The sequence below is a fragment of the Tachypleus tridentatus genome, chromosome 13 (assembly GCF_004210375.1).
Source record: "Tachypleus tridentatus isolate NWPU-2018 chromosome 13, ASM421037v1, whole genome shotgun sequence".
In the NCBI taxonomy this organism is placed as follows: Eukaryota; Metazoa; Arthropoda; class Merostomata; order Xiphosura; family Limulidae; genus Tachypleus; species Tachypleus tridentatus.
In genome coordinates, this window is record NC_134837.1 from 74169195 (window position 1) to 74185140 (window position 15946).

Below are 15946 nucleotides of genomic sequence, written 5' to 3' on the forward strand. Positions count from 1 at the left end.
AAGCAAATGAATATTTCACTGAAATTGACAGCCACACGTCAATCAACTGGTATTTGTACCTTATGCGCCTGTTTATATTGAAATAAAACAACTAAATATTAACCTAACGTGTCATTCAGCTGACACCTAAGTTAAAACGCCGAAAATGTAACTTACAACAAAAAACAAAACCCTATACAGTGGTATCTCGGTTCTCGAACAATTCGGTTTTCAAACCTATTGTTTGAGAAAAAATGTCTCGGTTCTCGAACCAAGCTGTCGTGGCCCGAACGACCTTTCGACCATTTTCGGTCCACGCCAAGCTTGCCCAAAACATTTTACCCGCACTTGTCGCTCAGTCCACACCTCCGCTAAAATCTGCTGTGGACGTTTTTGTTTTTGTTGTTTTTCTAAATATTCTGATTAAATAAGCCACCATGAAGTCAAAGAAGGATAATGAAAGCAACAAACCAAAAAGAAAAGTTGTTAGAGCCACAACAGAGATGAAAAAAGATCTCATAGCGAAGAATGAGAGTGGTGTTCGCGTGCCTGACTTTGTTACATAGTTTGGTATGGCGAAGTCTACAGTCTGCACCATACTGAAAAATAAAGAGTTCATCAAAGGAGCTGATGTTGCAATAGGAGTGACAATGCGTACGAAACAAAGATCACAAACAATGGAAGAAGTAGAAAAACTTATTGATTTGGGTAAACGAGAAATAGCTGGTGATTTCTGAGACCATCATTTGTGAGAAAGCAAAGCAGTTGCATGCTGACCTCCTGAAAAACACCCCTGGAACGAGTACTGATACAAGTGATGCCTTTAAGGCTAGTAGGGGGTGGTTTGAAAAATTTAGGAAGAGAAGTGGCATACATAGTGTGGTGAAACATGGGGAGGGTGCCAGTTCTAACAAAGACGCTGCTGATAAATTTGTTAGGGAATTTAAGGACTATGTAGAAGCTGAGGGTTTTATTCCCCAACAAGTGTTCAACTGTGATGAGACAGGCCTCTTTTGGAAGAAAATGCCAAAGAGGACCTACATCACCAAGGAGGAGAAGTTACTGCTAGGACAGAAGCCAATGAAGGACAGGCTAACTCTATTGTTATGTAGTAATGCAAGTGGGGACTTAAAACTTAAGCCTTTGCTTGTGTACCATTCTGAGAACTCGAGTGTTTTTAAGAAAAATAATGTCCTGAAAAGTAAACTAAATGTTATGTGAAAGGCTAATAGTAAAGCATGGGTAACCAGGCAATTTTTTATGGAGTGGGTCCATGAAGTGTTTGCTCCAAATGTAAAGAATTACCTCACGGAAAAACAGTTGCCACACAATGCCCTTCTTGTGATGGACAATGCACTTGCTTTCCCGCCAGTCTTGGAGGACGGGTTGGTGGAGAAGTACAGTTTCATTACGGTGAAGCTCTTGCCCCCTAACACGACTCCTCTCATTCAGCCCATGGACCATCAGGTCATATCGAACTTTAAGAAACTCTACACCAAAGCACTGTTTTAAAGGTGCCTTGAAGTGACCTCTGACACAGAGTTAACCCTCAGAGAGTTCTGGAAAAATTACTTTAATATCCTCCATTGCTTGAGGATCATAGACAAAGCCTGGAGGGAAGTGTCTTTGAGGACTATGAACTCACCTTGGAAGAAATTGTGGCCAGACTCAGTAGCAGATAGAGACTTTGAAGGCTTTGAGGCTGAGTCTGTTGTCGAGGATATTGTCTCACTTGGCAAGTGTATGGGCTTGAATGTGACTGGTGATGATGTGGAAGAGTTGGTGGTAGACCACAACACTGAGCTCACCACGGATGAACAACAAGACCTTCAGAAGGAGCAGCAACAGAAGGAAACTGAAGAAGTGTCTTCAGATGAGGAGGAGGAAAGGGAGAATGTTCCTAGTTCACTAATCAAGGAAATGTGTGGAAAATGGGGAGCGTTACAAAGTTATGTGGTAAAATTTCACCCTGACAAAGCTGTAGCAAACCGCAGCATAAACCTTTTCAATGACAATGCCATGTCTTACTTCAGAAACATTTTAAAATGCAGGCAGAAACAAACCTCATTAGACAAGTTTTTAGTGAGAAATCGGTCCAGTGATTCTCAAGCAGGTTGTAGCGGTGCAAAGAAACAGAAAAAGAAAGAACCCCAGAAGGAGAGTTACCTGATGTTCTTATGGAAGGTGACTCCCCTTCCAAACAATATTAACCTTCCTACTCTCCACGTTCCTCACCACCTTTCACTTACGCCATCAGCTCTCCTCAGAAAGGTAAAGTGCAGTTAAATTTTCATTTATTGTTTTTTTCATTGTGTTTATAGTTTTTGTGGTTTAATTTATACATGTAAGTATCATTATACAGGTATAAATAAGCAATATTTTTACTTAAAATGCTTCATAATGCGTAATTTTTGGAGGTCTGTAACGGATTAATTTAATTTACAGTATTTCTTATGGGAAAAATTGATTCGGTTTTCGAACAGCCTTCTGGAACGGATTAAGTTCGAGAACCGAGGTACTTACTACTGTATTCTCACTCAAGAGCAAGTGCAACTTGTATAGCTTTCACATAATTCACTACTTCAAGCTCCCAAGTGGTACGACAGTGTCTCTGCGGATTCAAACCACTAGAAATAAGATTTTTATACCAATCGGGGCAGAGCATGGATAGCCAATTATGTAGCTTTGTGCTTAATTCTGAACGAAAACCCAACTTCAAAAACATAATTTCAATATAGATTCCACTTACTAATAAAATTATATCAATTTATTGTATTTATTTGAAAACAAAAACTTAAAACACTACACTAACTAACTGGCTGTCAAATAATCAATCAACAGCATCTGGCTAACTCGAGTTTTTATCTTGTTCGGGTTGTTATCTACATGTTTAAGGTCTAGTAATTACTAACTACATTCTAATTTTATCAAAAAAAGTTTCTATCCAAAATCAAAATACGTCTAAATTTTAATAACAGAGAATACTCAATATCTGCGGCAATTTAAATTCTTTTAGACAGGTTAGGGTAAATTAATCTGATACTTTTTTATTAAATATAATTTCATGTGCCACCAATAGCAATACTGGGGTGTGCATAGACCCGATTCAATTTTGTTACTTATCAGGATCTTTACTAGACTACCCTTAAATTAAAATTATTTTAAGTGTTAAAAGTAAATTAATCTGTGAAATCTTGACGCGTTCAAATACAGCAATCAGAAGGGTCTGTCCTCCCGAGTCTAAAGTTGTAATTGGATCTCAAATTCGTCAACAGATGACGGAACTATGGGTTAATATTTTTCATTTAAAAACAAACAAACAATACCTCAAAGCTGTTTTGTAAGCTGCTATGGGGGAGCTAAAAATCATAGTCTATGATAGTGTCTGTTTGTTTTTGAATTTCGCGCAAAGCTACTCGAGGGCTATCTGCGCTAGCCGTCCCTAATTTAGCAGTGTAAGACTAGAGGGAAGGCAGCTAGTCATCACTACCCACCGCCAACTCTTGGGCTACTCTTTTACCAACGAATAGTCACATTATAACGTCCTCACGGCTGAAAGGGCTAGCATGTTTGGTGCGACCGGGATGCGAACCCGCGACCCTCAGATTACTAGTCGCGCGCCTTAACCCACCTGGCCATGCCGGGCCTACGATTGTGTCCACTTCCATGATTGTAAAGTCCCTTGTACAGCCCTATTTCACACACACGAAAAACACACCAAAAAACAATGGTATATTATACACGAACCTTCAAAATTTACAACAAACATATTCATAAATACAGTTTTTGGAATCATCGTTTTTAACATGAACTGCTCTGTGGGTTTCCTCTTCCATTTTGGGTAACCATTTGTCTAATTAATCCTTCGATTTCATGTATACTTCTGTCAAAAAGAGTTTACTTCCATACTATACTACCTGGTAATATAATAATTCCTGAATGGATATTTTAGTTGCTTAATTGCAATTTTCATTTATATGAGTTCTACTGCTAATTAAACAGCTTCTTTTAATTCGAAGAATTTCTTGTTTGCCAAAGAATCATAATTACATTTGGTGGATCTGGTTACGATAAATGGATTACCTTATCTACATATTCAATAAATTTATCTGAGGTCTTCTCCTTCCTTTGCTTTAGAAATTTATTCTAATATGATATTCCAAAGCATTTTTAAGGTGGCTACTAGTACCTGGCAGTTGCGGCTGTCTCTGTTGGAATGTTACTTAACGTTGTTAGATCTGACCTTTTTAAATGAACATCATATTAAACAGATCTGAGTTCACTTTCATTTATTCATCTTAGACATTATTCCCTGCTGTGCCTGATATGCTTTCCTTGTACTCTTCCACCATAACCTGTTAGTTTCTTGATTTTGCAGTGTTGTTGAATTGGTCTACTAAATTCTATAACTTGATGAAGTAATGATGTAGCTGGAGTAGTCTAAGAACGTGATGTAGTTATAAGGGTCGAAACAGTAGAAGTAACAAATGTACACTGTATGAATTTACTTATTCCATATTGCATAGCTCATAGTGTTTAAGGCTGGAATTTGATCACTGCATTTGCTAAGTTAGTTTTTGACATTGGTATCAGGCCTGGCATGTCCGAGCGCGTAAGGCGTGCGACTCGTAATCCGAGGGTCGCGGGTTCGCGCCCGCGTTGCGCTAAACATGCTCGCCCTCCCAGCCGTGGGGGTGTATAATGTGACGGTCAATCCCACTATTCGTTGGTAAAAGAGTATCCCAAGAGTTGGCGATGGGTGGTGATGACTAGCTGCCTTCCCTCTAGTCTTACACTGCTAAATTAGGGACGGCTAGCACAGATAGCCCTCGAGTAGCTTTGTGCGAAATTCCAAAACAAACAAACCAAAACAAACAGACATTGGTATCTTTCTGCGCAATTCCTTGGGCTTAGTTTATTTAGTTGTTGTAAAGTTTCTGTTCTTCTATTTTCATTGATGTCTTCTATTCTTTGAACTTATTACTACAATGCTTTGATACATTTTCAATACTTATTTTATCTAAATTTCAATCAAAATGATTTTTCCTTTTGATTTCTCTGCAAATATCTCGTCTCATTCTTCTAAACACTTTCTGAAAGTCCTGCCTCTTCTTGGCATTATTTTGATTTCCATCTCTTCTTGGTTATCTCTCAGTGAATCGTTTTATCATTTCTAGTACACTTTGTATGTTGCTTCGAGAATGTATTGTTACATTGAATTTTGGTCTAAATTCAATTTTAACAAAATAGTCTCACTTCTGACACTAGCGTTGTAATGATTTTTTCTGCAGCGGAACATGTTTTTCCGTACATTTTAGTAAAACACTTAATGAAAAGTTCAGTTATCTGAATGATAATGAAAACATTTTATTTCTCCAAATAAAAGCATAACTTTTGCAATTTACACAAAATTAAAGATAAGCCTACATTTACTAATAGATCACACTTAAATATAGATTACTCTTACTTGATATTTTTTTCACAAAAAATGAATGCTCATCGTAACTTTGGTGCTCGTTTAAAATAACAAACTAAAAATTTGTAGCTCTGGACTAAAATTTTTAGTTTAGCTGCTTGAATAATATATAAATAATTAATCATCATTCCTTGTCTAATTTATGTTTTTGTATTGTTCAAATAATTTCCTAACTTTCGAAAAGATTCTAATTATAATTTTCCAGATGCTTATCAGGTGGCACTCCCTCAAATAAAAACAATGCAAAACTTTTAGTTAAAAAAAATTGTAGCCTATCGCAATATGTTATTGGTTAGAGAAACTCAATGAAGGCATGTGCACGTTGACGTAATGAAAGTACTTTTAAATCATATCCAATAGATTGTTTTAGCGACAATCTAAATAAATTAAAAACTGTTTTTAAAATTGGGCGTATACAAGTTATGAAAGGGCTATCCGCGCATGGTGTAATTTGACTTTCACTCTTATAGCGCACTCACAGCTCCAAAGTGCGGAGCACATTTTTTTCAAACAAAACAGGCGAACCATTGATTTACTGTCTAGGACGCTAACCAATTGATTAATCCAGCATGTAAAAACTGCGAGTTACGAGTTAAATTAAATAAGCATGGGAATGGATTAAATGGATAAGACGAAAAATCAACGTTAAAAGAAAATAATGCCTGCCATTTAAGTCCCTGGTGCAACAGCAGTAAGTCTATGTATTCAGAACGCCAAACGTGGCTTTGACATAACAAAAACATCCACGCACACTCACACTAATAAAAGTAAAAAGTCAGCATTCCCACATATAATGCAAAATTTCATGGCTTGGTAGTTAGAACACTTGACTCACAATTTGTGGGTTGTGGATTGGAATTTCGCCACTAAACACGTTCGCTCTTTCAACTGTAGGAATGTGTAATGGTCAATATCGTTATTTGATTAGAGTAGCACAAGAGTTGACGATGGGTAATGTTGACTACCTGCCTTCCCTTTAGTTTATCACTTCTAAATTGGGGATGGCTGGAGCATATAGCTCTTTGCAGCTTTGCACAAAATCAAACAAACAAATAAAAATTCAAAATATCTCTCTTGGGTGCTCTAATTTATAGTTAAGTGCAAAGCTATACAGTGTTCAATCTATGATGTGTCCATCACGGATGTAAAAACTTGGCTTTTAGCAACATGTACCTTCAAACATTCTGCTGAACCGCTGGAGCACTCTCTACTGATCTCGTAATACAAGGTGAGCTGAATCAATAAACTTTTATTAAAAACGATAATTCTTTAAATCTCATCCAATTACAAATAAGATAAATTATTGGAAAAACATAGAAAGTGTTTCTACATATCTGTCCCATGATAGGGCAGTGGTAAGTTTATGGACCTGCAACGCTAAAATCTGGGGTATGATTCCCACGGGAGAAACAGCAAAGAGCCCAATATGGCTTTTCTCTAAAATAAACACAACTACGTACCTGCAATAATAATAAATTATGTAACATTTTGGATATTTCAACTTTCGTTATTAGATAAAGTAAAATAATACCGGAAAACTTATCACAGGTCTTCTGTTAAGGATTTTAATATATCTATCTATCTTGATAATTATTGTGGGATTTGGTAATTTTATCTAACTCCATAATGCAAAACAAAATATCTTTGAGTATATAAATATTTGTTCTTGTCATTTTATCATACTATTAACAATTATTCCTAAATATATATTTGTTCTCAGATGTCTCGTTTAACTATTATATCTAGTTTCTCAATTTGTCAATGAAAACGAAACAGTTAAACAATTTGTGGAGAAAAAAAAGAGGATGAGAATTATTATTGGTAAATAATGGCAGAAGGGTTGGAATTTGAGGATGAAGACATTGTGCTTGAGGTATTTGTTTGGATACGTAATAGTGTTATTTACCAAATGCTCTGTAATTTATAATTGTGTTAGATGAATACGAAACAAAATATTTTGAATTAATCAAAAATTTATATGAGATTTTAAATATAAATTGTAAGATAGTTGTCAGTGTCAGCGTGGATCCTGAGCCTTATGATAGTGATACTGATAGCAATAGCGAAGCTGAGACAGAGACGATTAAGCCTATACTAATTATTATAAAGTATAGTAATTATTATTACAAGTTACAACTGCTGTACTGGAATTTGAAGATTTTACGAGTGAAACTACACTTTATATACATTTGCATTGCCCTCACGTAATAAAATAAAGCATTGCCATAGTGTTGATGTACATCATAACAATCAACAATATAAGTAACACCAAAAGTCACAAGCCTAAACCGAGCAGAAAGATTAAGATAACCTTTACATTAGTACCTGATAGTGGTAGCATCATCTTTCGGTTTTCATGTTATATGTATTATGGATTTTGAAACATTATGGGTATTTTGGACTTTACTATTAATTTTTGAGGTAATTATATTCTTATGCCAAGGCAGTATAAGTATAATGATAGTAACTAATATTACTTGATTTTTTTTTGTTTGCTCTCTGAATTTAATATTTGACACATTCTTTCAAGTTTCACTTTTGGCTTCACAGACCAGATGGATCACATTTGGTGTTAGTGGTACTATAAGTAGTTAATTGTATAGTAGAATAATTTGTTTAATTTATTACACATGAGATGTGCTATGGCTTAATAACTTATTTTTAAATTTTTGTTTCTTATACATATATATGTATAGTTTTGGCTTGAGAAATAAATTATAATCCTCAGTATAATTAACATAAACATGTATCATTTACAAGCCTTTATTCCTTGAAATACTGTATATTATATACCAGCAAAAGCACCTGTCTTCAGTGATGGAAAAAGTTTATCCATGTACCTGAATTGCTTCATGGGCTCTGAAAAGGTTAACTGTATTGCACCCTTGGTTTTACTAAAAGCCAAAGCTCTTATACTGCCCATTGCATTTCAATCATGCAAACAGCTGCTCAGCAAATAAGATACAGTAAATCTACATCTTTATTCTTTAAGTTACATTGCATTTTGAAATGTGAATGACAGTGTAATATATTATTCATGATTTATTGTAAAATATCTTGCTTGCAAAATAAAATTTGCCATCAACATTATTCATGACTTTTCTGTCATTTCAAAAATGAATATTGAGCTTGGCTTTTATAAGTAATTTCTCAAAAGGGAGACAGATGAAATCTTAGACAGACATCATCGATTGCAAAATATATATAAGATTAGCAGGTGTGAAAAGTCGTACTTTCAGATGCAAAATAAAAATCTCGAACCTTTTATTGTTTGTGATGACGAGAAAACCCATGTGTAGAGAAAAATATATACGTAAAAATGTTTGATTTGGGTTGAGAAAATTTTTTTATGTAGAGGAGCAAACAACATTATATTAATAAATATAATCAAACATCTAAGCATGCCCCCTACATTCCTACACTCAATTACACAATCCACTTCAAACATGTGGTTAACTATTGGTCATTTACCTCTTTTTTTTTTTGTCAACCTGACGATGACCGAAGAAGGTCGAAACGTTGTTTGCTCCTCTGCATAAAAAATTTCTCAACCCAAACCAGCTGTTTTTACATATATACTTTTATTGTTTATTTATTGTTTTTCCCTTTTCTAATGCTTATGTAAATTGATTATATGTCAGCAACTGTCAGGTGAGCAGTGACAGTTAATTAATTACCTTCAAATACTATTTATCTGTCTGCATTTATAAACTAAAAGTTTGCTTACATTTTGTGGAAAACATTTACAAAACTAAAAAGTCTATCTTTCCTATCCTCATCTCAGTAGCTGAACAGAAAGTTTGTAAACTTATAATTCTATGAATTGGGTTTTATTAACTGTGGTGAGAATGGCACAAGTAGTACATTATGTCGTGTTATGCTTAATACCGAACAAACACACATGGGAAGGTAAAATTTAATGACACCAAATCTTATCTTCTAATTTTGTTGTATGTATATAATTTAAATTGTACTGTATTTTAAATTATAATTTTATGTAGAACTCACCATTGTACCAACATTTGAGAGAAACAGGATTTTTGGAAACAGATACTTTTCAGTTTGATTCATCAAAAGAGAAATTTAGCAAGGTGCCATTAGTTGAAAATTACCTTCCATTCTTTTGTTGCCTCAAAAACTGTTTTAAGGAGCTACTGGTAAGTTTGCTTAATAGCTACAGGTTAAGAAAAGGCTTTAATACTGCTTAAACAGTCATTGAATAGATACCAGTACATTAAAAAGTTATCTGTATCATTCTTAAAGGTTTTGCTTTTTTTTTTTTCCTTTATAATGAAATTGTCTTGTGAATGTGAGTTATTTCATTAGTAACAGATAAATATTGAAATTTACTATAACCAAACTTGGTTATTTTGACAGGTTCCATGTTATTATTTGTTTTATGTTTTTGGTTCAGGGAACATAATTCAGCTCTCTCAGTTTTTAGTGAAGATTGGGTAATTTAATGTTTTTAAACACATATCTGATTTAGTGTACAGTTGAATCAATTTTTAGTTTTTGTTAACATTTTATCTACAGATAACCTATTGTATAGTTTTGTGCTTCATTATAAACAAACAATAATATTTTATCTTTTGACTTTTAGCTAAGCTGTAGAATTATTTGACCTTAACAGTCAAATGATTGACTTATTTGTATTCTTCGACTACTAATACAACTCAGGTTGAATATTAAATAATTTTATGATGTTACATGTTAGAACATTTAGTGTAAAGAATTTATTGAAAACAGTTGCTGAAATAATTCCTTTACTGTGTAGAATACATACAGGATTCCATCAGTAATTAGTGGTATTAACTGCAGCATTGATGATGTATTGGTTCACATTTTTTGTGTGTGATTCGTACAATCGTAGCTAATGTGTGATGGACTCTTAAACAGTTTAGTGCTTTAATAGTTTAAAAAATGTAGTTAATTTATGGTTGCAATGTTTAGTAATATATACCAGAAAATATTCAATTTTTCCTCACTTAAACTTGTTGTAAGTTTGTGAATAAATAAACTGAAGTCGTAGAAATAAATTTAATAAAAATATATTTTGAACATTACTGCAGAACTTTTAAGTTACAAAAACTTTACATTTTTAAAAACCATTATCATTATGTTTGAGTGGTTGGTGTGAATTTATACTTAATTTTACTACACAAATATTCATTTTTGTTGATTGTTCTTTTTAGGCTACATTTTTCATTTAAATAACAATTAATTGGATAATTTTGCATTTTGTATTTAGTTCCATCCTCTGAACATTTTTTCTAACCTCTACCAACAAGTGAAAAGTTCTTACCTGGAAAGAGAGAGGAAATGTGTAAGTATTGAAATACACATGTATATGCTGTTGGAAATTATGTAAAGTTTGTTACTGAGACACACATCTTCACACTTTATCAGTATATTTCCTTTAAATGTGATGTGTGTTAATTGTATTCATCAGTTTAAGTTCCTGTGTTGAGTATACTCATTAGATTTATTGGTCATTTGCATCAGAGTTTTGGGTGTTTGAATAATACTCTTATTTAATTAAGTTCCAAATTCCTGTTTTTTTCCTCTCTTTAGCAGAAAGAAGTTGAAAAGAAATTACTTTCATGCATATTGAACAATGATGTTTTAATAGAAGATGATAAAGCCTTTCTAAAGAATTTTAGTCATGATGACGAATTAACTTCTGGTTCAGATGACGTGTGTAGCATCTCAACATTAAGATTCTACTGGTAAGTAACTTGATATCCAAACTTGCTGCTTATTGCTGTATTATATATTCTGTTAAATCTAATTAATATTGGAAGGCTCGAACTGTTATTTGTGTGGTTAACAGTTACATCTTTTGTTTATGTTTAAAATGTGAAAAACCTGTTTTATTGTTGAAGTATAAACCATGAATTTACAGATAAATTTGCACATAAAGTAATACTAGTGTAAATTTTATTTTCGTAAATGATATATCAGGAAATGAAAAAAATATTTATTGGACTTTTGCTCCTATTTGTACAGGTTTCTGGCACTCTTTTTCATTTTCCTTTCATATATTTGGAAAAGGTTGCACTCGACAGTTGGTGAAAAGCAACAACTATTTAGATGTGGTTTGGAGCTGTTTCTAGTTATCATTTTTCTTGTAACTGTAGCAGTTACATTAAAGGAGATTTTAAATAAATATTGTTCTTGGAAAGCTTTAGAAGATGGGAAAAGGAGAATTAATAAACTCATCTCTAGCACAAATCAGACAAATGAACTGCTGAAGAAATGTATTCTTATAGTACAAGAAGCTGAACTTATAGCAAGAGGATTTACTTTGTAAGGAAATACTTTAATTTTTTTTTTTAAATGAAAAGGTAAAAAAAATAAAAACACAGTATCTTGTTTCGCTTACTAATGCTGAATGATCATTTGCCTTGGGTTATGTTGTAAGATGATAAATTTAGTTTTGTAGTTACTTTGGTCATTTTTGTATTTCTTCTAAATTTTTGAAGAACAAGCAACTTAGTTTTTAATACAGTAATTTCTTCACTTGTACATTCAGTATCCTATGTTTCTATTATTTAATAATTTTATCTTGAGAGCACAGCTGTAGTTGTTTGTCATACTTCAAATATTCAGTATTATTGATCAAAGACTAAGCAGCATAATCGTACTATTTCACCCCATCATTTTTTGGAATCATCTATTTCTGTAGTATTCAACAACTGTTTTATAAAACTTAGTAAGAATATTGTGGGTATCCACATGTAAATGTTTTGGAATAAATTCTCATTCTAAGATAAGTTTCTCTCCATTTTTTTCTGTCTCTTTAAAAAGATTTCAAGTCCATGAGTATAACAAGTTTTTCTGAACAAGTGTTAACATCTTGGTTCTTTTTTGTTTGCCAATTTTCATCTGCTTTAAACAACTAAGGTATTATATATCAACTGGCATCAGTTTCAATTCTCACTTTATTTGTTTATAAGGATGGAGCTTATAGAATTTATAAACTTTACCAACTGACTTGTAAAATAATTATGATAAAGCACTGTTGCAACAAACAGTCATTGGTTTTATTCTACCTAATGTCAGTTTTCTCTTCTCACAGTTAATTTCTAATAACACAGGACAATGTTCTGCCTTTAGTATTTCTTAAGTACTTAATTTCTCATATTCAACAAAAAAAATGACATGGAAGATTCAGAATTTTAAGAGTCAATTGTCATAGTTTAAGAGTCCTTCCATATGTGTATCAAGTGAGAACTAAGACTTGCAGAATTTAAAATGCAGTACATGGAGCCTTTGTTGGTTAAAGCATCTGTCAAGTAAGCAGAAACATTGTTTGAATCATTACCAGCTAATGAGGTGAGAACTGAAATTTGTGTCATTGGAATCATTGTTACTTGGCTTGTAGAAGCATTTTTTCCAATAAAAAGAGATGTTTGAATCCTCTAATGTTATTTTTACATTTTCATGTTAATTTCTAATTTCACAGGAGGGTTACATTAATTAAGTAGTGTATTACATTGCACAGTTAAAAAAATTATTTAGTATGAAATCTTTATGTCTTCTGAACTTTTTTTTGTACATATGGTTAAGATGTGGTACATGATAGTATTATACAAGTTGACATGAACTGTGTTTTGTATATACACCAGTCTGTAAACTCTGTCAAAGATAAGAAGTAGAGTATTTCTCACTTTTTTTACATCCCGGCATGGCCAGGTGGCTAAGCACTCGACTGGTAATCCGAGGGTTGAGGGTTTGAATCCCTGTCACACCAAACATGCTCGCCATTTCAGCAGTGGGGGAATTATAACATGACAGTCAATCCCACTATTCATTGGCAAAAGAGTAGCCCAAGAGTTGGTGGTGGGTGGTGATGATTAGCTGCCTTCCCTCTAGTCTTACAGTGCTAAATTAGGGACAGCTAGTGCAGATAGTCCTTGTGTAGTTTTGCACAGATTTCAAAACAAACCAAACCAATTTTTTTAAATGTTAGGTATACTTATCAGTGTTGTTTCTTATTGCAAAGTGCTATATTTCATATTGTTGTAACTTTAGTAGTTTTTGTATTTCATATAAGTTTGTGAAAATCTTGAATATTGTAATCAGAATAGAAAAGACTCCTACTTTTAACTGACTAGATACATATTTGTAAAACCTAAGTAGTTAATGAAATACTCATTTGATAAAGAATGAAATTGTGTTTAAACTTGAAAACATCTGGTGTAATTTAATAAATACTGAGCTAATCATATAAGCTAAGAATATTATATAGTAATTGCTTATTATATGTAATGACTTCAGAGCTTCTGTAACCATTCCTGCATCAAGATTAGAGACGTCTAAAGCTTTGCCACTAACAAGGCCCCAACGCCAGTGTCCAGAACTCAGAAAATCAGTCTTTCACTGGGCAAAGAGTCTGTTTCAATCTTTCAAGATGGCTACATTAGAACTCCAAAAATTATATCCTTTTATTGTTGGGTTGAAGAGCATAAATTATTGTTATTAGGTAAACAAAAATGTAAACCAGTAAAGAAATAAAAGGAGGTGTCTGCAACATTTTTTAGCTTAGTAATAATGTATAAAACTAGCTTATCTAGTGTTAGTTATAATCATGTGGTTATGCTTTTTAATAAAGTTCATTCATCTTTGAAGGTTAATTTCAAGCTTATGCAATTTCAAAAAAATACTACCATCCCCCCCCAATGGTAAGTTTGAAGGGTTATAATGCTAAAAACTGGGTTGTGGGGTGCATAGACAGATGGCCCATTGTGTAGTTTTATGCTTAATAGCAAACAAAAAATAACTTAGTGGTAAGATGTGTGTAAAAGGTCAAACATTGTATTTCAGTAAATATTGAGAAATGTCTAAACCTTTCAAATACAGTTATTTTTTTTAGTACTGAGCATTCTAACAATTAACAAAAGTATAATTTGGAAGGTAATTTGTTGGATAATAGGTATGGTAATTTAACTGCCTTATTCAGTAACAGTGTGCACAAGAATATAAATGACTGATCACAGTTAGGGTTTCTGATTGTTACTAGTTTTGATTATTCCAACTATCTAAATAATCAAAATATTGTTGTTATGTTTGTCTGTTGGTAAGTACAAAGCTACATGATAAAGTGCTTGTTTTCTACCCAAGTTTATTCTGATAATTTTGTATTTTACTGCAGCTTTCTTCACCTGTAGTGAATTAGGAAGAGGGGGCTTATGATTTGAGGGTTTGAGATTCAATTCCCATTGCTACCTAACTTGCTTATCTTGTCCTTGTTGTGGTGATTTCACCAATTTTGAACTGCTGAATAGAGGAAAGGCAACTGTCTGGCAGTACCTGGCATCAACTTCATTTTTTTATTTTAAATATTTCCTTGGTTGTACGTACCATGGTTTGACAAACACTATAATAACCAATTAATTGAAACTAAAAACAAATGATGAGGCTGTCAAATAATTAATCAGCAACCAAATTTTATAAGGACAATGAATAGTAGTAAATGTGCTATAGGTTTTGGAAGCTATAATTGTGATTAATGCTTATTAATTGGGAAGGCTACAGAATTTGACCAGAAATATTTATACATTTTGAAGATTATAAACTTCAGTGAATTAACTTTGGATGCTTGTATTTCTGTGAGGACATTAGATATTGTTAGGGAAAACTCATGAAGAGTAGAGCTAGCTAGCATTCCTGTCAAGTGAAATGTATGGGTGCTTCAACATAAAATTAATTTGCTCATTGTGAACCTGAACCCTTGATAAAATATTCAGTTCTAGACCAGAGAGAAGATTCAATATTGTTTGTAAGTTTGCAAAACTTTTGTATATGAATTATTATTTGTAATAACTAGTAGTAATAACTGCTATTATAGATTGTATTGTGTATGTAATAAAATATATCTATATGAAGAAAAAAAAATTGTATCAGTCTTGTTGGCAAATATCATAAATTTGATACATACCAAGATTATATTAACTTTTGAATTAAGATTTCTGGCTATTTCAAACTAATATGTTACACATGTAACATAATAAATCAGAGACTCATTTGGGATAACTTATAATGCATAAGAGATACCATATATTTCCATTATAATTTTTCTAGTGTAGTATTTATGTTTGAAAAAATATGAAATTTCAAACAGGCTAAAGACTCAGCTTACCAGCACAAAGGTTTGTCTCAAAAGGAAGAGATGATGCTGTTCTATTTAAAAATGGATGAGAAATCATAAGGGGGGCATTCTGAACTTTTGATTACTTATTCACATGTCATATATTGAAGTAACTGTATATAAGGGACCATTTTCAAAAATGGAAAGAAGTGAGCAGAGCCACTGTATTTGATTTAGTACATGAGTGACATCATGGCAAATGTAAAAGAAGGGAGGTTCTTATTTTAGGTTCTAGCTTGTTAGTATTGATAAGTTGAGTTCCAAATTTATACAAAACAATAGTCTTTATATTTTGACTTCACAAACATATAATTTGAACCAGTACTGCATTCAACATA

General features: G+C 32.9%; 1 protein-coding gene across 1 annotated transcript; it reads left to right on the forward strand.

Annotated features, from left to right (window-relative positions):
• The first annotated feature begins 7171 nt into the window (after window positions 1-7171).
• Window positions 7172-15355, forward strand: LOC143237161 (vezatin-like). Its single transcript, XM_076476111.1, has 6 exons — window positions 7172-7328; window positions 9457-9612; window positions 10707-10781; window positions 11030-11184; window positions 11465-11764; window positions 13739-15355. The coding sequence occupies exons 1-6, from the start codon at window positions 7284-7286 to the stop codon at window positions 13941-13943; spliced, it is 936 nt and encodes a 311-aa protein (XP_076332226.1). The 5' UTR covers window positions 7172-7283; the 3' UTR covers window positions 13944-15355.
• Window positions 15356-15946: the final 591 nt, after the last annotated feature.